General features: G+C 52.1%; 1 protein-coding gene across 2 annotated transcripts in view; it reads right to left on the bottom strand.

Moving 5' to 3' along the window:
• Nucleotides 1–26,907, bottom strand: part of Ajap1 (adherens junctions associated protein 1) — a 114,696-nt gene that overhangs the window by 60,870 nt on the left and 26,919 nt on the right. For both annotated transcript variants that reach the window (XM_052715047.1, XM_052715045.1), the window contains exon 2: nucleotides 1,899–2,698. In XM_052715047.1, coding sequence (XP_052571007.1) covers nucleotides 1,899–2,698 — 800 coding nt within the window. The remainder of the gene's footprint in view (nucleotides 1–1,898; nucleotides 2,699–26,907) is intronic.

Genomic DNA, 26,907 nt, shown 5'->3' with positions numbered 1-26,907 from the left:
ATATTGTAACCAAGGGTTAGGAGACTATACGGCCTTCCCTCAGTCATGCAAGAAAATATCCCATCTTCAGTGCCAATGACCAGCTCTCTTCAGGGTCTAACATGAACTGCTTCTGCTGAGAGCAGGACTGCAGGGAGTCTGGTTATGGACGTCCTCTCAAGCATCTCTTCTCTCACTGAGCCACCACTGTCCAGCCCCCAAGCAGGCCAGCTCAGAGGCCCCCCCTCTCCTGCAGGCTGGCATGGTTGCCAGAATTTACATTTCTCTGCATTCGAAGCAAACACACATATTTTCCCTCTTCTAAATCTGTTTTGCTAAACAAATTAATCTAGCAGCAGATTATATTATGAAGAACCATAAATCTTTTCGGAGATAAGCATCTGTCGGGTTGGATTAGCAACAGCCGATGTACCGTGAGTTAATTTGCTAAGCCTCACAGTGCTGTCCCAGGCGTTTAGCGTTCGTAATAGCAGATGTAATTTGGGACAAATGGGAACTTGTTTCCTCATCCGTGTCTATACAGTAAGTGACGTATTCAGGGGAGGTGACAGTCAATGAGAGGAGCGCCAAATTCCATTATGATTATGGCTGATGAGTCGGTAGAAACTAAAACAGATGCTATGGGAATTGCTAGCAGGCGTCTGGCCCTGAGATGAACAGCCATGCACCCCTCCTCCACGCCTCTGTCCCCACTTCCACACTGTGGATTCCCCAGGGAGGCTGTGGGACAGACGCCTATGCAGCCCGAGGTCTCCTTCCCAGGCTTAGTGCTGCCCTTGGCATATAAGACTAGCTCTGTTTTCAGAGGTGAACTACCCATGAGAACCAAGGCGCTGCAGGATAAAACCAGTGGGTTCTGCCCCTCAGGGCAGGAAGGATGTTGTTGGTGACTGAAGGACAAAGGGCACGTACCCCATGAAAACCTGCCCAACTGCTAGCCCATGTCTGACTGCCCAAGGTCGGAGGATGCACAGCCAGGTGCAGGGATGCTGTACCAACTGCCCCAAAGTGGACCTCAGGAGGTGCCCCTCCTCCCTCCCACCAGTCTGAGACTTCAGTCTGGAAGAGGCCACTGCTCACCACCAGCCATTCTTACTGATACCCACAGAGCTTCTCCCGACTCAAGGGCATCAGCAAGGGCTGCTGTTTGTGAGGGGTGCTGCCCACACGCCTTTGTGAACTTCCATGTCACCATGGGCCATGCTGGGGGTGGTGGGAGAGGACTAACTGCCAGCTCCCTCTCCCACGCTGCTGGCATAGGGACAAATCCTGGCCTGGGACGTGGCCAGGGCTACTCCTGTTGCAGATATTAGAGAATGAGGCACAAAAGATGAACAGAGCCCATAGTTGCACAGAAGGAGATGTCTCAAGCCAAGGAGCTGCGACTGTCCACGCGGCCTGAGAAGAAGACTGCAGGGCTGGAGAGCCGAAGCCATGGATGTTGTCCCCACCTCCAGATGCCCTCCCCCAGCTCCTCCCTGAGGGAAGAGACGAACCCATCTGCAGAGCTTCAGTTAGCAACACAGGCAGTTCTTCCCTTTATCTGCCTTTAGTCTGTCCTGCTATTCAAGGTCATTCCTAACCTCGGGCCAAGTTCCGTCTAGCAATGAACCAGCCTCAAAGGGCTAACACCCTGAAGGTTTTGAAGATCACATGGTCCCTTAACATTGGCGTGTGGTGTGCCCCGGAGACTATAGCCTGGATATAAGCATGTAGGTAGACACCAAAGTCACTGTGTTCCACATGGCACCCTATCTCTCCTTGGAGTCCAAGCTCAGCTCTTCTCCTGCCACTGTTTATACTGCACACCTGGGAACATTTCAGCATCTCCCTGTTCCAAACCACCCTGCATCCTGCCTCTCCTCAAGCCAGAGCAGAAGTACAAAGAGGTCTCCTACCTGAGGTCTCCCCCAAGATCCTTGGGGGCTGGATGTCTTTCCCATTGTTGCTGGGACTGGTGGAAGGCTCTGTTGTGCTAACCCCAACAGGGGTCCTTTTCCAGGGATCTAGGGACTCGGTGACCCCCTTAGTCTGCAATGTCATGGTGGTGGCCGTGCTGGCCATCGTGGTGGTGGTGGCCACAGTTGTCTTCCGTGTTTGCAAGATGGAGACCGTGGTGGGGCCGAAGCCGCCCGGGAAAGTGTTGGATTCTAGGGCTTCCTCATCCCCCGTGGGCCCCCAGGCTATAAATTCTGTCTCTGTCGTGGGCCTGCCACCACGAAAGTCGAAATCATTGAACTCTGTGTCATGTGTGTGCCTCCTACTCCGCCTTAAGAGGTTCTGATGCTCTGCAGGGCCAGCAGCCACCATGGAGGATGAGGCCGACGCAGAGGTGAGGGAAGGACTGGATCCCGTGGCAGCAGGGGGCTTGGTGAGTCCCCCTTTGGGTCCGAGGGTGGCCACCTGGTCCCTGGGCCTGTGGGCCCTCCGAGCACGGGGAGTCTGCATCTGTATGGGCCCATGGGCACGTTCGGCCCGGGCAGCACGGGGACTCCAGGCTGGTGTTGGTAGCCTTGTTGGGGGTCCGCTTCGCAGACTCCACAGCCGCTGGGGCCTCTGTGGACGAGACAGGAGCCGGAACTCAGGCCCTGAGCCTAATGAGTCACAGGACGGGAAGTCGACTGCAAGCTGCAGCATGGCTATAAGTATCCAGGCATGGCTTCCGAGAGAGCGGCCGGGCCAGCGGATGGACATGGAGCTGAGGAGAGAGAGCAGAGCAGTCAGCTGACAGTGGGGCAGCAAGAGGGCTCTGCCCAGGGCCACCTCTATCCCCACTGGGTGGGGACAACCTTGGTTGTAAAGAGTTCATCTGAACCTGGAAAGGACCCCAGAAGCCTTCTGGGCCAGCTCAAGCGCACTGTTTATCTACATTCCAGAAGGACGGTGCCCACTATGTGTTGGAGATGGCTGCTTCTAGCTCAGGCACCTCCTGAATGGTAACCTAAGAGCTCCCTTTCATGGCAAGGGATCCAGCCACCAGCACCAGCACCACCCCATCTTGCAAAACACCCTTGAAGACTTGCCCACAATGAAGCTGAGACTCCAAGAACGCAAAAGGTACAAAAGGTGATGAGAACATCTGCTCCCAGATCTGGGGCCTCTCCACATTAGAACTGACTCAAATCCAGGTAGTCAGCTGACTCCCGAGGCCTGTGAATCAAAGAGGCCTCAGGCTCTGGGAGGCTACATAAGGCAGAAGAGAGGGGTCTTCCCCTAGAGTGCAGGGTCTGCCCTGCCCTTCCCAAATACCACAATCCTCTAGTCCTTCAGAGTTGAACATACACCTGCTTGCCCTCCACCTGGACACAGCCAAGCAAATCTCCATATGTCTGGCCTTCCCTGGGTGTCATTCTGGGAACCGATTGCTGCTCAGGCTTTAGCCCTTGGCGTTTGCTCTGTTGACATTTCCACTCCCCCTGTTTATCTCCCATATAGATGCCCTTTGGAAACTTCTCATCTTCAGCTGGGGCTGTGTAGAGAAAGACCAGACTGAGCATAGCCAATCAGGAGGTGAGACTGATTCTCACCCTGCTGGGAGCAGGTGGGAAGAATGATAATGGCTTGTCCGGGGCCTATTGGGACAGTCCCCACCCAGAGTCCACGGGCAGCTCCACTTGCTGAGCACAAGTCCCCTCTAGACCCATGGAAACATCACACGAAAATCCAGAACAGCGCACCGACCCACACAGCTCGGTACGGAGGATGCAGCCCACGCTCCTTCCTCCCCCAGCATAGGTAATTGAACACTGATTATAGGTGCCACTCAAAGTCAGCTCTCATCATCAACCAAATTCACATCTGAAAGTTAGAAGGAATCTAAAACTTCCCCAGAGGCTGCTGGGGAGAGAGGGTACAGGACGTCAGGTACCCTGAACTACCAGCCTCCACAGCTAGGCTTGCCAGGCCCACAAACACACGTGGGGTTGTTTTTCTTTATAAGGTGTCACATGTGATTTTTTTAAAAAGTGACTGCATGTTGTCAGGGTGTGCCACTGTATATGCCTGTGAGGCCCACATGGCTGTGTGTGCTGGCAGGGGGTGGAGCACATCCAGGTGGGTGTGCATGAGTGCCGGATGTGACTGCTTGTGCTTGAGAGTCTGAGGGAGTCAATTTGTGAGTGTATTTGCCAGTGTGAGACTGAGCATGTGTGGGCGTGCTGATGTATCTGCAAGTGTTTCCCTGGGTGTGAGAGTCAGTGTGCAAGAAGGCACCACTATGGCCATCTGTGTGATTAGTTTTGTGTGCATCCACGTGTCTTGGTGAGTGTACCTTTATCTGTATCTCTCAATGGGTCTGTACATCTCTATGCCCAAGTGTGGGTCTGTGTCGGTGTGAGCGTGCAAGCATGTCCTTGTTTGTGTATGTAACTGTGTTTATTCAGGGGTGTGCGTGTTATTTCTCAGCCTGGGCTGAACCCCGTGTGCCTGAAGCTGGCACCCACTGATGCTTGGGAAGGAGTTGGTCCCTGAGAAAGAAACTTGAAGTTCACTGGGACTAATTAGCAAAAAAGACTGGTCCCCAAATAATAGGGCCCGGCTTTTTAATCAGAATGAAAGCACTTTGCTGTAGGAAGGAGGAAGAGCTCATTAGGCTGATGCCTCTGGGCTGTTTCTACCTTTGTGTTGTGACTCTGCACGAGCAGCCAAGCTCCAATAGGGACAGGGTTGTCATCACTGTGAGGAGAAATCTAGGTCAGTGTGAGACTCCCCTGCATACTTGGAAGGGCCTCTCCTCAGAGCTGCAGGTGACCCTGTGGGGGTGCAACGGTGAGAACCTGGTCGTTCCCTGCCTGCATATCTGGATAGGTGTCTGTCTTCCTGTGAGTAAGATGCTCTGGGTAGGTGTAAGGCCTCACTAGGCCCTGTCAGGTCTTCCAGGCTTTATCAAGCCTTTCCAGCTTTTCATGGCACCAGCAACCAAACGCCACCAAGCTCTATTAGTCTCTAGCAAATCTTATCAGGCCCCTCAGGGCCCTATAGACCCCACTGGATCCCACTGGTTTCCTCCAGACTTCACTAGGGCCCCTGGGCCCTTCCAGGACTCATTAGACCCTTCCAGATTCTACTGGAACACTCTATTACCCTCCAGGTCTCAACCCATCCCACCAAGTCTCACCATATCCCTCTGGGCTCCATTCAGCCCTACTAGACTCCACCAGACCCCAGCAAGCCCCACTGGAACCCCAAAGGTTCCATCAGGTCCTTCCAAGACTCTCCTGGCCCCATTAGCACCTGTGCCGTCATACAGCTGCCCTAGAGACCCAGACCCATCCAGACCCCCCAGCAGTTCTGGTCAGACTTCTACCAGCCTATGCTGGCTTCCCCAGGCTCCATCACACCCTACCAGAACTCAGTAGGTCCCTCAAAATTCTGCCACATGCTAGCAGATCCCCTCAAGTCCCTCTAGATATCCTGTAGCCCCACTGGGCAGGCTGACTGGGAAGCTCCAAAGCAGAGCTGCCTGCCATCAGTACCCGAGAAATATTGCCCCAGGAAATTAAAACCACAGTACCTAAGCCTGGGCCTGCCTCCCCAGCATAACTTCACACACAGGATATTTCTGTGATTTTTCACCAATCATGGGCTGTAATTGGTTACCATAGAAACCTTCTCATTTCCAAGACACCCAGCTGTTATGCAGAAAACCCAACCATGGCAATGGGGCTGGGGAGGCGGATGCCCTGCTCCTCCTCAGCCCGGCAGATCCCGTTTAAAGGGATGAATTTGCTCAGAGGGGAAATAGAGGGCAGTGCGGGGGAGGTAGTTGTCAGCTGGGACAAGGGCTTGCCCCACTGGACAGTAGAGTACTAGCCCTGCAGGAGGCCTGATCTCATGGCAGTGGGTCTGGCCTGCAGGGGACATACCTGGACTGATCTGCAAGGACCCCTGTAAACTTACAAGGTCCTCCTCTCCTCATGCCTCCTGCAGAACCCTGGTGTTCAGTGTAGAGTTAGGGGTCCTCGGACATGCTCAGACACAAAATGAAGCTGTTCTTGGAGGGCCCCACCTCAGGAGGGCACCAAGTGTCTACCCAGATGACAGGTGGAGGCTTTGCAACATGGTGGCCTACCCTATCATTAGCTCTCAGGGCCAATGGGCCACATGCTCACCTGGGAGGCCAGGCAGAGATAGTACCATTTCCCTGAAACTCCGGGACATTAAACCGGCCCCTTCAGAACGTGTCACCCTCCAGAACGTGTCACCCACTCTACTCCTCAAAGTCATCAAGGGCAATAAAGACGGATCACACCAAGTGCAGCTGCTGCTGGGAGACTAGGATCCACGCTCTCATGGTGGGATGGGGACTGTCCTGCCTGCCGTAGAAAATGGTTTAGTGACCCTTGGAAAATTAGAGCTACCACCGATGTGGCGATTACAGTCTTTAAGGTACAAACCTGTACACTCACGTGTCTACTGCAGCGTCTCATAGTAGCTCAGAATGCAAACACTCCAAGTATCCCCCCTGTGGACAGGCACAGGGCACACATCCAGACATATAGTAGCATTTGACCCTCGAAAGGCAGGAAGTACCATCCACAAGTGAAGGCAAAGGAACCAGGAGTAGAGCCATACATAGATGGAAGACTCAGGGCATGATCCCTCAGTCTTAGTCATAGACGGAAGATCCCCAGACATTACAGGGAGACTGGTGGCTACCAGGGAGTACAGGGAAGACTGTTTGGGAGTGACTGCCTCCTGGAGGGCTTCTTTTGGGGGTAACGGAATGTCCTGGAATTCATTGCAGTGGTGGTTACACACCCTACGAATACACAAAACTATTGAACCATGCACTCAGAAGCAGTGAAGTTAATGGCATGTAGATTATATCTCAATAACAATAAAAAGGGAACAGGACCCAGAAGGGAGTGTGTGTAAGTGTACTAGGGACTGATGTGGATTCTCTCCATGACCTCCTAATCCTGGACGCTGGCTGCAAACCAGAAGGCCTGAGCCAGTCTTCTGAGTCACAGGAGAGGCGTGTGAGTGCTGTGCAGACTCAGTCTGTATGTAGTGGGCTCTGTGGGAGTCCCTAGGATTTAGGGTCCCTCCTTGCCTGAACACGGAGACCTACGCTCACACCTTTGTGGATAAGCTCATGACAGTCACCTCTTGTTCTTCTCCAAGGACACTGTGCAAAGGAAAAGCCGAGCCTCAAGCTGCGCACCCCCGTTTGCCTCCATCTGCCTTTATTTTCTGGTTTGCAGTTCCTTGCTCCTCTTCCTTTTAAAGTTTTATTGAAATCACTTTTCCCCAAGAACGGTTTAATAAGATTCAGTGGATTGAGGTTCAATTCACTCCCTTCTGTATAGTTTCTCCACGGACGAAAATCACTGTCAATTAAGGGAGACAAAGACATCTCTTCACCCCGTCATATGCTCCCGGGGGCCCAGATGTGGCAGCATGTGCTCCTGGAGCCGTGGTTTCCTCTCGATGGGGCAAGAGTCAAGGGGAGTTGGAAGGGTGAGGCACTGGTGTTGTGCAGCCAGGGCCGCCTCAGACATGGCGGGTAGTATTAGAAGCCAAAGCTGCCCGAGCTGTCCAGAGGTGGCGGGTCCGGGCTGCTTCTGCCTCAGAGTCCGCTGCAGAGTGTGCACCTGCTGTGTTATCCCAGCTCTGCACCTTGAAGTTTGCTGTGGACATTAGCCAGAGCCCAGGCTTGTTGATTCTCTTCTGCGAGGCCCTGTTTTCCCACCACCAACACAAGCTAGCTAGAGTGTGGAGTCTGAGGTCTCCTTCCCTTCAAACAAGACTCAACCTTCCATGTTCAGCAATGTCTCAGCAAGGCTGGGAATGATCTCCAGGAGCTACAGAGATAGCTACAGAGACAGGAAGACACAGTTGTCTGATCAGCCTTGGGTGGGCCTGTCCTCTCTCATGCTTGATCAGGATGCCCCTTCACCTGGGGCTCACCTGGGATGGGGACAGCAGAACCATGATCCCATACCCAGATACTTCCTGGCTGTTGCCCTCCTCTGTGAACTTGCTAAGAACACTGTTCACCTCAGAATACTTGAGATTTACACAGAAGTTGCAAAAGAATGGTGCGCTCTGGGGACGCTCCTCCCAGCTTCCCCTGATGTGACACGGCACATCACAGAGTCCCCTTGTCACCACCTCGCAGCTGCTGGCTCCATGCTGTATTCCAATCTTGCTTGTTGTGGTTTAGGATCCGCCTAAGACCCCACCTAACTTTGTGTGGAGCCTCTGACTACCTGAGGCTACTTTTCACTGTGACAGTTTTTCTGGATTTTGATGAGTTTGATCTTCAGGCCAATGGGGTGTTATAGATGTCCCTCAGTCTGGCTCTGATAGTTTGTGGACACTGGGATTGTGGATTTGGAAAGGAGGATCACTGAGGGGAAGCACTGTTCTTACTGCAGTAGAGCATCTTGGCAAGAGTAAAGACAGTCTCAGAGGGTGGTCTACGCCTTGGCATTGCACGCTACTACGTGAGCATGGACAATTTACCTAACTGCTCTGTGCCTCAGTTTCCCTGACTACAGAGCAGGGTAAACTCAGGATGCTCTTTGAAAGGTGCACTGAGGTACTGTGGCAAGTATTGCTGGCCATGCTCTGTAGGTGCCCTGGGGTCCTATGATTTCTGGACTGTTCTCCTGGAGCCAAGCAAGCCCAGGCCCCTGCTCCTTCCTGGGAGTACACAGTGACTTTGGGGCCAGTGGGATGAGGCTCCACAGCCTTCACAGGTGCTTGGAGGAGATGGAAGGGTAGCAACACACTGGCGTTCTGGTTGCCTGGGCAACATGCCCGCAAGCATTCTGGAGGAGTGAAGTGGTGACAAGCTGTGGGTGGGCAGGACAGTGGGTGGTAATGTTCTCAGTCCCAGCAGCAGGGAGTCTCCTTCTGTGTCTATGGCTGATCTCTGGCTGCTGTGTCTCCCTTACAGAAATGCCCCAATGGGACACAGGACCTGCTAGCTTCTGAAATGCCTGTAGCTCTGCTGGACACCTGGCTCGGCTGCTGTCACTTGTTCCCCTGTCACAGCTGCACTCTTTCTGAGTAGTGGGCTGCTCATCTACCAGCCACCTTATCACATGCCTTGAGCCTTCCTCTGCAGATGGGGACAAAGGTCTAAGTCAGGTCCCCCAGGATGAGCTGACTCACAAGCAGAGTTAAGTCCCATGCCCTCTCCATCTCCCTGGAGGCCCAGAACAGACGTGGCACAGCCAGACACAGATGTGCTGGATCACATCACCAGGAATCTTAGGGGGCCAGGGGGCAGAGACCACTCTGCATGCTACCATGGCAGAGTTACAGGCCCTAAAAAGCCCTCTTGGGCATCTTTGTGGGATTGGTATGTCAGGCCCCACACTCACCTGAGGACCTCACTTTAATCTCATTTTAAATCTATTCTCAATTAAAGATACAGCCTGGGGGCAGGGAACAGCATCAGGAGACAGCAGCAAAGCCAGGTAACAGGACAGACCCTCTAGGAGAACATGGGTACAGGCAGGCACATGGGCAAATCACAGAGCAGTTCTGAGCATGGTGAACCATCTCTCAGACGGGGATATCTGGCTGGGAAGATACTCAGGGAAGGTTCTAGGCCATCATGCAAAACACGAGAGCCACAGCACCATGTGTATCTAACGTCGGCAAGCCAAACAGCAGAGGGCTGTGTGCGGAGAGAAAAGACGGTGGGATCCTAAAATAGCTGGCACGGAGACTGAGCAACAGCGGCGTGCCAGGCCCAGAGCTCCGCGTCTCTCTCACCGTTCATCTCGTGCTTTGGTAACCGAGAAGAGGAAGTGCTGTTACTCTCATCTTGCGAGGGAAAAAAATGGCAAAAAATAGTAGCTGGGCCTCTCTACAGGGATGTATCTTAAAATACAAACTAAACGAAGTGGTGTGTAGAGAAGTAAGCAGTCTGTCCGGAGAGAGACTTGGGCTTCTTGGAGACCCCTGTTGGACTGAAACCTGCAGAATCCTCTCAGTTAGCTGCCCATGCTCCTGAGGAAAGCATGGTAGCTCATTATTAATAATGCCAACTTGTCACCAGCATCTAAAGCACCCATTGGCCTCTCCATATCATCTCAGGAAATTTCTAATTTGGCTTGGTTACAACTGTCGCACTGTTCTCTGCAAAGACCACCAAGGCAGCTGGGAACTTGTTAAACTGGCAAAGAAAAAAGTGGAGTGCACAGACATTGGTCTTAGTCCCTACACTCCCAGAATCATAGAGACAGGAAGAGGCACACTGATGGGCAGAGAGGGCCTGCCAGAGGCCCCAAAGACAAATGGTTGTGGACAACATAGAGAGGCTAGGTAGCTGTAAGCTGACAGATATGCCACAGTGAGTCCCCAAAGGCCAGGGTGAGTCTACGGGTCTCTCCTGACACCTGCAGATGTGACAGTGGTGGCAGAGCTCCTTTGGAGGGCCTAGCTGTACCATCTGGAAGTGGGAAGGGGATCCTGAATCTCACCATATCACCCCATGGTCCCAGAGCAGCTGTGCCCAGCACTGAAAGACAGCCAGTCAAGGCAGTGGTGGAAAGGGATGGCCAAGTGGGCAGGTGGTAGGAGCAGCCAGGCACCCCACAGTCTTCTCCTGGTCTCTAGGCCACACCTATCCACACTGCAACCACAGTCTTCTCCTGGTCTCTAGGCCACACCTATCCACACTGCAACCACAGTCTTCTCCTGGTCTCTAGGCCACACCTATCCACACTGCAACCACAGAACTCTGTACCACCCATGAGAAGAAGCCGAGTAAATAGCCTCTGAGGTCACTGCATAAAAAATTTCATGTGGAGACACAGTACAGAGGCAGGACAGGAAATGCAGAGGTGAGGGAAGGGGTGCAGAGGGACGGGATAGGGTGCAGAGGCAGGGGAGAGGGTGCAGAAACAGGGGAGACACTACAGAGGCAGGGAGACACTAAAGATTCAGGGGAGGCATTGCAAAGGCAGGGGGACAGTGTAGAGGCAGAAGAGACAGTACAGAGTCAGTGGAGACAGTACAGAGTCAGTGGAGACACTGCAGAGTCAGTGGAGACACTGCAGAGTCAGGGGAGGCAGTGCAGAGTCAGGGGAGGCAGTGCAGAGTCAGGGGAGACAGTACAGAGTCAGTGGAGACACTGCAGAGTCAGGGGACGCAGTGCAGAGTCAGGGGACGCAGTGCAGAGGCAGTGGAGACACTGCAGAGTCAGGGGAGGCAGTGCAGAGTCAGGGGAGACAGTACAGAGTCAGTGGAGACACTGCAGAGTCAGTGGAGACACTGCAGAGTCAGGGGACGCAGTGCAGAGTCAGGGGACGCAGTGCAGAGGCAGGGGGGATAGTGTAGAGTCAGGGGAGACAGTGGTGACAGTGCAGAGGTGAGAGCACACTGCAGAAGCAGGGGAGAAAGTGTAGAGGCAGGGGAGGCAGTACAGAGGTAGGGGGACTGTGTAGAGGAAGGGGAGACAGTGGAGACTGCAGAGGTGGTAGCACATTGCAGAGGCAGCAGCAGCGTCAGTGCAAAGATCTAGGAGGCCAGTCCAACTCCCAGGGGTGGACTGGACTATAGAGAGTGGTTTCCTGGTTGCTGTCTGAACTGAGATGCTGATGGAGATCCCACTTCTTCCAAAGAACATGGAATGAGGACAGCAAGTGTTAGAAAAGTCTTCTCATGAGGCTGTCAGCACCCACTGGATATTTCTGTTCCCTGGGGTCCCGGGTCTGCTTTACTCTTATGCTCTATTCTCACCTTCAGTTCATATGTGACCCAACATTGCCACTCTGGACACAGAACTTGGATGCACATATACATGAAGACCTGCAGTCACAGGGCCAGGCACAGGCAGCGGGAACATACAAGATACAGACACACATGCACACACATGCTCATACCACACATGCATGCACAGGCATACCATCTATACATAGGAAATATGGGCAAACACAGGCTCATACACATGCACATATACTTGCACATAGTGCTCACATACACACAGCACGACTAGCCTATGCACACCTTGTCCTTTCTCATCACCCCCTTATCTCCGGAGCCTCAGCCGTTATAGCATCCCTCTTGGTCACCTCCCTGCAGCACACTGTCTGCAGAGGTCTCCCTGAGGAGCGCCCAGAGCCCAGCAGGAATGTACCATGGCATAAAGCTGCTGTGACGGAAGTTGGCTGGCATGGGGACAAGATGTAGTCATTGGGTAATTACTCCTCCAGAGAGCACAGTGGAGCTGAGCCTGCTGGGCAGCCCAGGAGCGGTTCCCCTGGGATCGGAACGGCCAGGTTCCTAGTGATGCTGTCTTGTGTTCCTGGGATGTAGGTGTCACAGGACTCTTTCTGGAAGCCTGGAAACCCAACAGATTTCCTGGAAGGCCCAGGTTTCTGGGCTGAGATGTGCAGCAAAGGAAACAGTAGGTCTGGCTGACCAGAGGCCAAAGTGGATGGGCTGGAGACCCCCCGCCCCGACCTGCACCGGCACACCTAAAGTTTCTGGCATCAGTATGGGCAAGCTTTCTAGCCCCTGCTGGTCCTGAGTCCCTCCTTGGCCACCTCTAGCTTCTTTCATTGTGAATTTTTCTAGAAAGGGTGTGACATCACGATCTGGAATGTTCTGTCTTTTGAGCAGGTGAGACAGCACATCTCACCTGTAGATGACGGGGAGACCATTCTGCAGATGTACAATCCTCCATCAGGCTGGACTGTACAGCCAGAGCTACAGGGGCCATCACCATGGCGGCCCCATGTCACACCCAGCTCTCCATGTCACCACAACCCTGAGCTCTAACACTGTCACACTACAAGGCTCCTGGCTCTAAAGGGGCCCTTTGACAGGGGAAGTGACAAAGGTCTCCTCCAAAGCACACTGGTCAGACTGTTTCCAAGGACAACGGGGAAGGTCAGGTGGCTCCTGTTGGCGCTGCACACTTTCGAGGTATGAAGTCGAGAAGAGAGTCAAATTCCTGAGGAGAAAGCCCAAAGAAAACCTCCTGAAACCTAAGCACCAAGACCGGGCATCATCTTTGCCACTGGGACATGAGGTAAGTTCTTCCCTGAAGGACCCTTGCTGGAGCCCTCTGTCTATTCCAGAATGTTCTGATCTTCCTCTCACTCATTGCTCTGTGACAATGACCACAGAGAGGGGGACCTCTGCTCCTGCTCCAAGTCATGGCTGCCTTGATTTTTGCCTTCTCACCAGGGGATTTCCCCACAGGTCATCCAGCCTTCCTCAGGATATCCTGTCATGGGTAAACTGTTTTCCTCCCAAGTTGACAGGTGAGATCCTGACCCAGACAAACCAGGATGTACCTATGTTTAAAGACAAGCGCTTAATAGAAAGAAGCGGGAAGGAAGAACACTGAGCAAGTGGAGCATGCTCCCTAACATGAACGCGCAACCTGGCTTAACCTGCCCCCCAGAAACCAGGTTCCCACACGTGAATTGGTCCCCTGGAGCCCAGTGTTATGGACAGCCTCTTTGGGGAAAAGGACCACCCTGCTGGTAACTGGACTTGGGTTCTGGTGCCTCTGAACAAGGCGTAGGCCACCCCACTGCTGACTAGGAGGGTCTTCCTGCCCAAGGCACCACATGTGGCCTCGAATCCATGACTGATGGTCAGTGACCGTGTATGTAGCTGTCTCCTGAGCCTGTGGCCCTGTCATCCTTCACAGTCTTGGAGAGTATGGGGACCTGCGAGGAGCCAAGACAGAGGCAGCTTGCACAGGATAGTAAAGCACAAAGCTCAGGAACCTTGATTCTTGTTTAATATTAATTATGCTTTAATAGGAATGCTAATCATGCTTATTCATTTTCAGTCGATACAGTTACTTAGCAGCCACTTAAGAAGCACCTGCTGTGGTGAGGCATGTTCTAGAGCTGAGTGGTCATGTCCTTTCCTCTCTTCCCTACCACACGGCTCACAGTGGACAGGTGTGTAGGTGGATGGAGGGATAGAGGAATGGATGGACAGGTGGATGGGTGAGTGGATGGGTGTATGCAGGAATAGATGGATAGATAGATGGATAGGTGAATGCATGGATGGATGAGTAGGTGCATGTATGAGTGGATGGGTGTATAAATTAGTGCGTGGATGAGTGGATGGGTGTATAAATTAGTGCGTGGATGGAGGAACAGATGTGTCAGCAGGTGAGGAGAGGGATGGGTAGACTGGTGTGTGAATGGAAGGATGGATACATGGATGGATGAGTGGGTGGATAGGTGGATGGATTGATGTATGAATGCATAGATGGATGAATGGATGGATGGACAATTAGTGGATGGATGAGTGGAAGAATGAATGGATGGATGGGTAGATGGATAGGCAGATGAATGGGTGGGTAGATCGGGGGCTTACAGGCCCCGCTAAGAAGATGGATGTTTCAGCTTTCAGGATCTAGGAGAATCCAGTCAGCATGCTGGAGTGAATTCAGTTCTTCTTGTGTAAGCCTGAAAGGCTCTTGGTGGAGGTGAGATGTCTCAAAGACCAAGTGGGGATCTACTGGGGAGAATGGAAGGAAGGCTGAGGCTTGATCTGTGGGGTCCACTTGGGATGAGAGGCTGCCCAGGAAGTGATAAGTGGGGACTCCTGCACTCAGCCCTGGGCAGTTGGCTGCTTCTGCCTTGCAATGCCAAGTGCTGGTTCCTGTAGGGGCATCTCCTATGTGCTGTCAGTTGCCTCCTGGATTCTTGTCCAACAACTTAGGCTCATGGTCAAGATGAACCCGCAGACATAGCTCTGCAGGATATTCTCTGGACAAGTGTGCAATAATTTCCTGGACCCCTGTGTGCTCAACACTCCAGGGACAGTGGGTAATAGAGGACTAAGAGGCAGGGGCATCAACTCACGTAAGCACTGCCCCTGATAACTGCCTTGTGCACAGCATCCAAAGACCCTACTGTAGATCTCGTTGGCCTCATCCCAGGCTAGGGAAGAGACTGCTCTGGAGTGACTGGACACTGTGCAGTTCCATGTGGAATCCTCTGCCCGGAAGGCCTGATGTGGGTCTGTGGGTGCCTTGCTCCTGGTCTTAGCTCAGTCATTTTTATAACTAGGAGTCACAGCCCTGTCAACCTCACACTCCTCACACTGGGACAGGACTCCCCCACCCCTTCTTCATTCCTAGCACACACACAGGCCTAAGAACTGTGCCCTGGACTTCAAGCTGCTACTGTCCATGTGAAGGCTATCTGACCATGGCCTCTTGTTATCATCCACAGGATGCCTTTAGATGCTTCTGGGGCCAGCTACAAGCACAGCGTACTGGACGGCATAGTGAACAAACTTGGTCCTTCTGCATGAGATGGAAGCCAGCTCTAGTCAACAGCTCAGAGCACAGTGGCTACCCCATGGTACTGGTTCCTTGGGTGAAGAATTGTGCCAACATAAGCAAAGATGCCCCCTATATGCAGTTTCCATGTTCAGGCTCCTTTTCACCACATAATGGTAACACAAGCATTGAGATGGTCTAGGGAAGTCCCACCCTGCTTGTGGACCACGTGGCTCACAGCCATTTAAACCCTCAGTGTCCACATCTGGTAAATGGACCTGGCATCAAGGATGGGGTCAGATGAAGGACTGTCCCCCAGGCCCAGGACTTGAGGGCTCAACAAGCAGATGGAAGCTGCAGTTTTCTAGGTCAAGGTGGGAGCCTAACGCCACCCAGTAGAGAAGTATGGACAAGCGAGATCTAGTAACATGACCCTCTCGTGGGCTCCAACCCTTTCTGTCAGACCCTGTGGCAGCCTCTGCCTGTGGTTCTACTGCAGTCTAATGTGTCCCCACAAATCCACATGCCAGAGCCAGCATGTTCCTGTATGGATGATAAGGGGAAGCCCTGCTCCTGGGAGGTGTCAGGACTGAGAGCAGGACCAGAATGGCTTCTGTGACTTATTTACAATAGAGCGGACACTTGTTTCTCACGCCAAGCTCTCCGTTATGCCAGATACTGTGGCCCCTGGGCACAAGGTCACCCGTCTGCCCTCATTCCCAGGTTGAGGAAACAGAGACTCAAGTCCAGTGGCGGGTGCAACCCTCTCCCCCCACGTGAAGATCGGAGGCCAAGCCTAGCTCTGAAGCCCCCACTGCGTCTCATCTCTATTCTAAGATGCAGGTAGCAAAGGGTCCCAGCGCACACACTTTTCCTGACCTGTGCAAAGTCCTGCCCTCCAGGACAGCCTTCTCTCAGACTTCCTGGTCCTTGTAAGCCAGCCTATTGTCCACCCATGGGCAGGACTACACAAGGCTCCCCTCCTCCTCTTGATATTAAATCACAAAATAGGTATTTTCAGTTGCAACAAATTGCTTATTCAGTGGTTAATCGGGCAATCCTTTGGCAAGGGAAAAACAATTTAACCACTTTTATCAGCTGACTTCCCACCGGCATGGCCTCTGATTTATTGGTAATTGTCTCTGAAACCTTTTTCAGATTAGGGAATTCTCTGTGTTTCTACACCTTTGCTGTCAGAGATGGGTCTGGATGCTCAGTTCCCTCCACAAGATCTTGGGGATTTTCCCTAGGGAAGAAAACACACTGTGGACCACAGCCCTTCTGTACAAGCTTCCCTGGTCACTCTTGAATGAGGGATAGGGCGGGGGACTCTCAGACCCCCAGCCTAAGTCCTTGTTCCCATGATGGGCAGTGAGTGGGCACGCCCACCGAATGGCAAGGCTGGGGTGGGAAGCATAATGGGTGACTCTGAGACTCAGTTTCCCCTTCCACAGAACGATATGCCCAGGGATCGCCCATGAGCTTCAGGAGTTGAGATGATCTCAGAGAATAAAACATGAAGAGAAATAGCAAACGGAGGCTTCTTCTCCCCAGAGGTGACCACTGGCTTTATAGTTTTTCCCTGAATGGGACTGAGAATGGTGGTGTTTGTGCCTCTCCCAGCTGTCATTCCACTGGAGGTCCTCAGCTCCACCCACCCCATCAGTCACCTGCATTGTCAACCCTCCTCCCTTTCCTCCTCCGCCTCTCAGCCCGCCTTTGGTCAGCACATAGAGATCAGACATACTCTCTGTGTGGGCCTTGCTCCAGGCTCTGGGCATGAGACAAGATGCAAATCCGCCTTTAGGGTGAGGGGTGGGCAGGTAAGGGTCCCAAGAGCTCGGAATGCAGCCTGTGAAACCCTGGGAAGACAACCTGTAACCAGATGGTAAGGGATGGCATACATTGGCTGCTGGAAGTGAAAGAGCCAGCTCGCCAGGCAGTGGCTCTGATACCAGATGTCCATAGAGACCATGACTCCACACCCAGAGTCCCCTCTCCACCTGACACCCTCCACACATCTGCCTCCTGTCTCTCTGCCCACCCAAGGCTGGGGGGGGGGGGCAGGGACCCTGCGGATAGCGTCATCTAGTAGGGCATAACTTGCCCCTGTTTGATACCTGCTTCTCCACCCTCTGGCCCAGAGGTCATTCATACCCTGACACCCTTCTGTGGTCCAAAACAGCTCAGAAAAGACACTGGAACTCTTGATTAAAAGCTCTCTGTAGTTAGCTAGCTGTCACCTTCATCAGGGCTTAGGGGCTCCATTCACCTGTGCCCATAGCACCCACACACAGTGCTCTGGGAACCAGCAGGCTGATGAATGAATGAATGAATGAATGAATGAATGAATGAATGAATGAAGAGTGAGCAGGGCTGTGCTCTCTCTGCTACAGAACTCCCCTGTACCAGGCCTGCACGGAGCCCCCGTCTTCTCCCAGGAGCAACCAGGAGCTCTTGGTATACCAGTGCTGTTCAGCTGTTGCCCCAGAGACCTAATCTAGATGAGGATGTTCTGCTTTTGAAGATTCAAACTGTTCAAAGCTCTTGGCCTGTCCTCTGCCACACTGTGGGCTGAGCCATCAGGATGTCTACACATGTGGAACACACGAGTACCCCATTCCCTGCTATGGGCTGATGTTGCCCACCAGGCCCCCCACAGCGCTGTCTACCCCATAGCTCCCCACCCCATCATCACTCCCCACCCCATCATTGCTCCCCACCCCATCATCGCTCCCCACCCCATCATCGCTCCCCACCCCATCATCGTTCCCCACCCCATCATCGCTCCCCACCCCATCATCGTTCCCCACCCCATCATCGCTCCCCACCCCATCATCGCTCCCCACCCCATCATCGCTCCCCACCCCATCATCGCTCCCCACCCCATCATCACTCCCCACCCCATCGCTCCCCACCCCATCATCACTCCACACCCCATCATTGCTCCCCACCCCATCGCTCCCCACCCCATCACTCCCAACCTCCGGGATCACATGGAATCAGTACACTGCAGCAGATAGGGGAGGCAGGCTTCTGTACCTCCCATGCTTGGTAACTTAAGGGCCACTCATCTCCAAATATCAGCTGAGACGCACAGATCGTTACAGGACATAGCAAAATCATCCCTGGATTCCTAAAATAAACGCTCCTACAGTGCTGCTAAGTGGCAGGTGCTGGTGACGGGTTTCAAGGAGTCTCGGGCCCTTGAACTGACACTCCTGCCGTGATCTTGATTCCAAACATTGAATAATTCTCCACATGTCTGAAATAGTCTGTAGAGACCAGAAGAAAGACAGAGACAGAGGTGTGGGGTCCTCAAGATGCCATGGCCAGGGGAAGGCCCGATGCAGGGATCAGCTCTGTTCCCGGCTCCATCTGTCCAGTGGGGCTGGCTGTGCTCAGTGACTAATGGGGACCTGGAGATCTGGAGATCTGGGGGTGGGACCTGGGGATGGGATCTGGGGACCTGAGGATGGGATCCAGGGACAGGACCTGGGGACGGGGCCTGGGGACGGGGCCTGGGGATGGGATCTGAGGACGGGGAGATAAGCACAGGACACCGGCCCAAATCAGTGAATTGAGCCCTCTGGGGGTGTCCCATGTGAAGAGTGACACCCCAAATTGAGTCGATTCCAGGTCATAGAGACTGACGTGGACCTGTCATATCTTCAGAGGGAAAAGATGAATGACACGTCTCCCGCCCCAAAGCAGCACGAGGCCAGGCCTACATCCTGACCACAGCCGGACAGTCGGGAACATTCTAGAATCCCAGCATCCGTGTAAACCTCACACTATATTCTCCTAGTCCACGGCAGTGTGCTGAGATCATGGGCCTGGGAGAGAAGATAAATTCCTAATGTATAAAAACTGAGAGAGCTGGAGAGGCCCTGGCTGGTCCATCTGCTCTATATGAATGTGTTTGTTTACATGTGTTAGAGTATGTCTATTCATGTGATCACGTGTGTTTACATACATGTGTGTCTATATGTGAACATGCACATATGTCCAATGTATGTTTATATGTGTATGTGTGCATTTGTTTATATGTGAGTATATGTGTATGCACATTTGCATGCATATTGAAACTGTGTAAATTAGTACATGTGTGTTTTTATGTGTGAATGTATACATATGCTCATGTGTATGTTTATATGTGCAAGTATATATGTGTATGTATATTATGTGTTTATGTATTATGTTTATCTTGCATGTACATGTATGAGTGTATTAATAAATTTATATGTGAGTATAAGTGTATACATGTGCATGTTTATGTATATATATGCATTCACATGTCAATGAGTGATTATATGGTTATTTGTGTAGGTGTATGGTATTTGAGTGTGTATATATGTCTACATGCAATATGTATGAACAAGTATGTGTGTATATGCATGTATGTATCTATGTATGCATGTGTGTATATGCATGTATGTGTTTTATTCATGTATGTATTATATGCACATATATATACTGTATGCATTTGTATGTTTATACAGAGGGAGGATGCAACTTGGACATGGTGTTTTGGTTCTATCTGCACTGGATGCAGCTCCCTTGAGTCAGACAAACTTCAGGGAGGAACCTAGGGCGGGCAGAGGGAATCTGCCCTTGAACTGTGATGATCTGCAGCTCAGCTCAACCCCAGCTCCCCTGCTGCTCGACATCCCGTGAAGGCGTTCACACCTGTGACTTCCTGGATCATCGCTGGAGAATACAGATGCCCATGGGGGTTAACGAGCAACAAAAGGGACGAACGGAGCAGGGACCCCACATGATGATGTCACTGTAGCAAGTTGACCGGTCACAGGAAAATATACGCCTTTGGTAAACCCTTGAACCCGCAAATGAGATGTGACTCAGAAGGAAGATCTCTGCTCTCAGTGCAAGGAGGCCTGAAATTCATGTGTCCTCAAAAGATAAAGGCAGACATCCAGGACACAGAACAGCCGAAGGTGGGAGCCAGGCTGCTGGTCAAAACCCACCAGGGACTGGCAGAGACAGGAAGGAGCCCCACGCCCCAGAGCCTTGAAGGGTGTGTTGCTCTGAGGACTTCTTGTTCTGGACTCAAGACCTCCAGTGCAACATGGAAAGAACTCCGGCTGGCATCAGACACTTGATTTGTGGGACTTGTTGTGCAGCCCAGTACACTAAGTCAGACAGAGTCACCACAGAGCGGCCCCTGAGGACTTTGGTGAACAAGTCTGAGGGAGACCAGCTCTTCCAGCCCTCTCAGCAGCCATCAGCTGTCAGCTGCCCCTACATGGCACTTGCTGACTCCTCAGAGATGGACATTTGCAACCAACACACATTTAAGCTGGACCCAGAGGACACAGAAGTCAGCCCTAAAAGAAGAGGGTCTTCTCAGACTTGTTGGCACGTGTCCCTGTGGCCGCCTGGGCCCTTTGATGCAACTGACACTTGCTTTCAATCCTGAAACACAGGCTTGCAACAACTAACCCAACAGATCTGTCTCTCAGGTTTGTCTCGGGTTGACCAGATGGCTGATTAAGAGCCATGAAGGGTATCTGTGCCTGAGAGGGGCAGACTGGATGTCCCCACAGTAAAAACTAATATACTACTAGCATGTGTTCTTCATTGGGTCTCTCTGTTCACACCTGGGCATAGGCAGCAGGAGGAATGGAGTCCTGGTAATACAGGCCCAAGAAGGGGCGCTGCTGTAAGACAGTGAAGAGATAGATCAGCCTCTCTAGTTTGCACCATGGCTCTTCCCAACACCAACAAATCACGAAATGCTCATGTTGACATCTTGCACACCATTTTCAAAGAAACCATCACAGGGAGGCATTAGAAGACTCCCAAATAAGTGTCCCCAGGAAGGTAGCCACACCAGGCCTTGTTTATATCATTTCTGTTCAACACTTGTTCCATCAAAAGGAGGCCATGGCCGTCCCCATGGAGAGGCTGCACGGGCAGCATTTAAAATGCAAAGATCTGCTGTTTTTCATAGGAAATTATACAAATGGAGCTGCTCTTCCGTCTCACGATTGGATTAGGAATGTACTGGCAGCACAGAGAATCAAGGTTGTGTCCTTGTTTCCTATGATTTATGAACTTGGAGCGTTTGGCAGCCCCTGGTGCTGGACACAATCACACTAGCAATGTACCCAGGAAGGCTGGCTATCACAGCTCTGCATGCAGGATAGAAGGGCCAGGGGCCAGGACACTGTTCTCAACCTCTCCAGGGAAATTCTACCAGAGAGGGAGCTGGAAGCCCAGTTGGCTTTGGTGTTCCACCATTTTTACTCTGGCCACGGCGACTTAAGTAGCAAAGGCAGAGAAAAGACAATGGTCTGCGATATGGTCTGTAAATCCATTCACCAAGTCCACCATTGTCACTGCTGTTCAAGGGAACAGGGCCTCTATTCTTCCCTTGCCACCTTGGCAGCCTCTTCAACAGTCCCAGGTGGAAAAGGCAAGGCTTAGCCAGCAGGCCTAGGCCAAGGGAGTCTTTGTTGTCCAGTCTCAGTTATCTGCCTGGACATCTCTAAGCCTTGGTGTTCACCTCCAAGAGACAGAGACAGGACTGTCTATCTGGAAGGTTAAGGCTCAGCTGCTCTGAGGCCCCAGCCAGAGGCTCTGCATCATCCTGGAAGAGCTTCAGGGGAAGGACTCGAAGCAGTGGAGAAGCTCCCGGGTGCAGGACAGTGGGAACGTGTGAGTGTGCCTGTGAGTTCTCACCTCAGCAGCATTCCAGCGGCAGGCATCCTGACCTCTCCAACAGCTTGCTAACCCGATGTCCCCAAGCCCACCTACAAAGGCAGCATGAGCCCTAGCACTGGCCTGCTCCTTTGTATCTGCCCTAACTCTTGACCTAGGAATGAGCTGAGCCAAGAGCAGTGGAACCAGTTCATTCAATGAAGATCCACACTTTGCTCACAGCTGCCCTCAAAACAACCAAGATTAGCCACGTTCACACCCTGGGCCCTACCTAAGGCAGCAGCTCACCCAGCCTAAGTCAGTCCCTGGGTAGCCATGCTCCAGTCTGTGCTGCTCCTCTTCCCCCCAGGCCTGGTTTCTGTTGCACTCCCAGGTCTGTGTAGCCAGAGACCTTGATATTCTCACATTGCCCTGTCCAAGTCCCAGCAGGGGTCCCAGTTCCCTCAGATGTGTGGAATGAATACAGGAAAGAATGGAGACTTACTGTCAGTCAGGTTAGTCTCAGGAAAGCCACCACGTACGTGGAGAATATAATGGAGAAAACACAAGCCCTGTTTTCCCTGAACTACATGGAAAAGCAGCCCTGTTAGCTTGCTCTCCTGGGCAGTGGGAGTCACACCTATCCTTAAAGCACCTCGTATCTCACAAACCCATGGGCATTGAGGGCCTGTCTCAAGGACCTTCAAGAATGGGGTTCCCAACTCAGCAGTGCCAGTATCACTCAAGGCCTGATGGGAAAGTTACTTTATCAGTGCCACTTGTACCTGTGACTCTGATGTGATAGACTGGGCCCAGTCAAATGTGGGCTTTGCAATCAATCATACTTCAGAACTCTGTGGGCAAAAGGAAAGCCTTGGTCCATCCTTGCCAAGGCAAATGATCTGCACTCATGACACAAGTCAGTCTACCTGGTACACCTAACAAGGACCAAAGACATAGGCCAGGCGCCTATGGTCACACAGCAGGCGACACTGAACCTTAGCTCCTTGTTGCTTTCCATTTAGAAAGTTCTGTCTCCAGCAGTCGGTACAGATGCAGCTGGTGCTGGACTCTGAAGGCAGAGGGATCTCTGGGTGGCTAGGCCAGCGCAGAGATCACAAGGGTGGGGGGTGTTTGGGACCACCAGCTGCTGGCTTCCTCTCTCTATTTACCTGAGCCCAGGTGTTCAGCTTCCTGCTCATAGATCTCTGAGGTGCACAAACTAGGGATGTGAGCAGAACTTTGGCAGAAGGAGAAGCATTCTCTCCCAGCACAGCTTCTAAGCTTATGCTAATGCACCTGCTGGGCTCATCTATCTAGGTGTGGCAGGAAGAGGTGCCTGGATCACAGACAAGATCTAGCCTTTCTGCAGGCTCAGTTCCCAATGCCCCTGAGGCAGGAAAACTGCCCACTGGGCCTCTCCCCAGACCCTCTGGCTACCTCCTTAGTCTTCTCAGACGCCTGCATTCTGTGCGGGTGTGTCTGCCACTCTGCCTCCTTTCCTTGGCTGGGGATTGGTGACAGGGATGCTGAGTGTGGCCCACTTGGCATTTCTCCCTGTCACAGTCTGTGGCAATTTTGCACACTGTCCGAGGTGCCCCAAACACGGGCTTTCCCAAACACTGTGGGCATTTAGCGGGCTGTGGGTTAACAGTGGGGCATTTGATCAAAGAGTCTCAAATAACACTCCGTGTTTGTCCAGTCTAGACAAAGGGATTTTGTATGAGTTTGGCTGTTTAATCTAAAAACTGCACCTGTCTCTTTGATTTATTTAACTCTTCCCCCCAGGATTTTAAGCCAATATTGGGTGCTGGCGAACACTCTATTTCAAACAGAACCTACTTAGAAGTCTATTTTTGTTATATTTCCAAATCCACCAAGATTCTGATGCCAAAGACCCATTATTTAGCTCATATATTGCACAGGTTATAAGACAGTAAAGTGTAATCCTGAAGAGAAATGGGCCATTTACACTCCCTTCAGCCAAAAGTCCGTATAAAAACACTGTCGAAGAGACACCCACGACGGAGTCAAGGAGCCCAAGGAGCCACGCGACATTGAACTTCACCATTTAACTGGGATGGAAACAGATTTTATGTCTGTATAAAAATGCCAGCGTGCCTGCAAATACAGCTGTTAATCTTCCTCTCCCAGGAAGGCGCCAACACCCAGCGCCAGTATCAGACTCAAAGGTAGCTTCCCAAGAGACAGAAGACGGACATTAGTGGTGGAGATGACGGCTAATGGTGGAACCAGTGGCTCTGCCAGAATCATTCTTTTGCTAAATTCCTGACACAGAGTGGGAAGAAAATACAGGTCAAAGATGTACCCCCAAACCTGCTCAGCCACTACCTCCTCCTACAGTTGTGCACTGTGCCCAACAGTATCCCCATCACATCATGTTTCTCTGAGCCTCAGATTGTGACCGCATTTGCAAATAGCATCTTCCAAAACGTGCCTAAGAGAAGATGAGGCCATGTCCTATCGAGGAGGCCCTGGACCCAGTGGTGCCAAGAATAAGGTGTGTCCATGCAACTGGGATGTAGGTGCCTAGACTTTTGGTCACACATCACTCTGGATGTTCTGTGAGGAATCTCTGATGCCTCTCCAGTGAGGGCAGAGTAGGCTTGTCCAATTGATGCAGAACCTGCAAGAACAGAAGGCGTGGCATGGAGGGCTCCCTTCCAGCCGAGATGATGGACTTCCTTGCCAGCAGACAGAGTTGCACAGGCAACTCCAGTCTTTTTCCAGCTGCTGGGCTGAAAATCTTGGGACTTTTCAGCCTCTGCTCTCCTAATAACTGAGCCCTTATACATCTCTCTCTTCCCTACCCAGTTCCCTACACACACACACACACACACACACACACACACACACACACACACACACACACCAGTAGTGCCCCCCCACAATAAATAAATATAATTTTAATACATTTGAAGACACTCTGTCAATGGAGTGACATAATAGCACCCTGTTGAGTGGCTGTGATTGCCGAGCATCTCCAGGAAGACCTGTCACCAGTCCAAGTGTCAAACTCAAAATCCAATAAACAGTTTCTACTGTAAGTGTACAACTTTCAGTCCATCAAAAAGTGAAAAAAAACTGTAAGCTGAGCCATTATTAGTCAGAAACTGTCCATGGACACACACACACACACACACACACACACACACACACACACACACACACACACACTATGGTTTTAAGACAATGTGCATCTTTACAGAGAAAACAGGATACACAAGAATAGAAAAAAGCCTTCTGAAGACAAGCAGAGCTTGAGACATGAGGCCACATGACAGGGAGTGCCCAGGATGCCAGTGTCCACCAAGGATGGCGGAGGCAGGAAGATTTTCCCCAGTATCTTCAGGAGTGTCTGCCCTCAGCTCGATTTTGGCATCTGGCCTCAAGAGCTGCAGGAGGAACAAACATACAGTGAGCAGCTCTTCATGATGGCAGCCCCAGCAGTTCGGGACCACTGGGGCTGGAGTGGTTTGAATAAGAATGGCCTCATAGGCTCACAGGCTGGAATACTTGGTCTCCAGCTGGTGGAACTGTTAGGGAAGGATTAGCAGGTGTGACCTTGGTGGTGGAATGTGTCACTGGGGGTGGGCTGTGGGGTTTCAAGAGACTCTCCCCATTCCTGTTAGTCCTCTCACCCTCATGCTTAGGGGTCAAGATGACGTGAGCTCTCAGCCACTGCTCCGGCACCACGCCTGCTACCTGCTGCCATGCTCCCCTCCCCATGATCATGGACTCTGGCCCTCTGAAACTGCAAGCCCCAAATAAGCTCTTTCTTTTACAAGTTGCTTTGGTCGTGGCGTCTTATCACAGCCACAGAAGCAACTCTGACAGGTGCCCTGACAAAGCTGAGGATATACGGGTACTCTGTTCACTCATTTTCCTGTCATCTGTTTACTTAGTGCCTGGCATTTAGGGGTCTTTGTGGTGGGAGCTGGGAGAACAACACACAACTCACCACCCCAGAGATCACGAGGCAGCAGACTCAGCTATGTAAGAAAGGAGGGCTGTGGCACAGGAGGCCCCGAGAGCATGCCAACCCTGAAGACCAAGACTCTGCCAAGAATCGGGATATCAAGGGAGGTGGCTGACATAGGAGGAATTCCACAGGACTCGAGGAGGCGAGGCACACCCAAGTGCAGGGTTTGGGTATCTGCTAAGCCTGCCTGTGAGTCGGATCCCTAGGCTGTGAAACGGAGCAAGGGTAACAGCTAGCCCAGTCAGAAAACACAAAGATCCCTGTGCTGGTGCACCTGACCTGGGACTGCACATTCAGTCACCGCTGAGGATAAGCTTGACCCCTTACAAACTGCTGAAGGTGGTGAGGATATATGGAGTCACCAGGAGTCTCTACCTTCTGGTTCACATGTTACACAGACCCCCTCCTGTCAAGAGGCAGGACCCATGCCTTGCTCACAATGAACAGACAGATTTCAGCAGAATTGTGGTCATGGAAGTGACGGCACGACCTGCTATTGCAAAGTCCATCTTGCTGCAGCTGAATTCCCTGTTGACTGTAAGGCAACAGTGGCTGGTGGAAGAGCCCAGCATCAGGGGCCATAAGAGGAGCTGACAGCTTCCATAAAACAGAGCCAGCCAGCCTTCAAGATCCTACTCACCATCAACACCATCAGCCTGGCTACCACCCTTATCTGCCAAACTGCACTTGAGACCACAGCCCCATTTACCAGGATGGATCCCTACACAGTGCCCAGCTGAGCCTTGCCAATGTTCTGACTCCAGACATTGACCTCAGCCTTCCACAGTACTCAGCTGAGCTATGCCCCTGGCCCCAAACATTGACCTCAGCCCCATACAGCACCCAGATGAGCCACACCCAGAAACCTGACCTGGGTAACATGTCACATGTTTAATGTCTGTTCTATCAAGACATCCCAGTTGTGGTAGTTCTCCAGGTAGCAACAGATGGGCTGATAGAGCACAGTCCTGGTCCAGAAGGGCAGAGGTTCATGGTACAAGCTGCTGGGTACTTATCT

The sequence above is a fragment of the Peromyscus californicus genome, unplaced genomic scaffold (genome assembly GCF_007827085.1).
Source record: "Peromyscus californicus insignis strain IS unplaced genomic scaffold, ASM782708v3 Scaffold_5__1_contigs__length_169319896, whole genome shotgun sequence".
In the NCBI taxonomy this organism is placed as follows: domain Eukaryota; kingdom Metazoa; phylum Chordata; class Mammalia; order Rodentia; family Cricetidae; genus Peromyscus; species Peromyscus californicus.
Note: the sequence above shows the minus strand (reverse complement) of the source record. Positions and strands in the feature narration are given on the sequence as shown.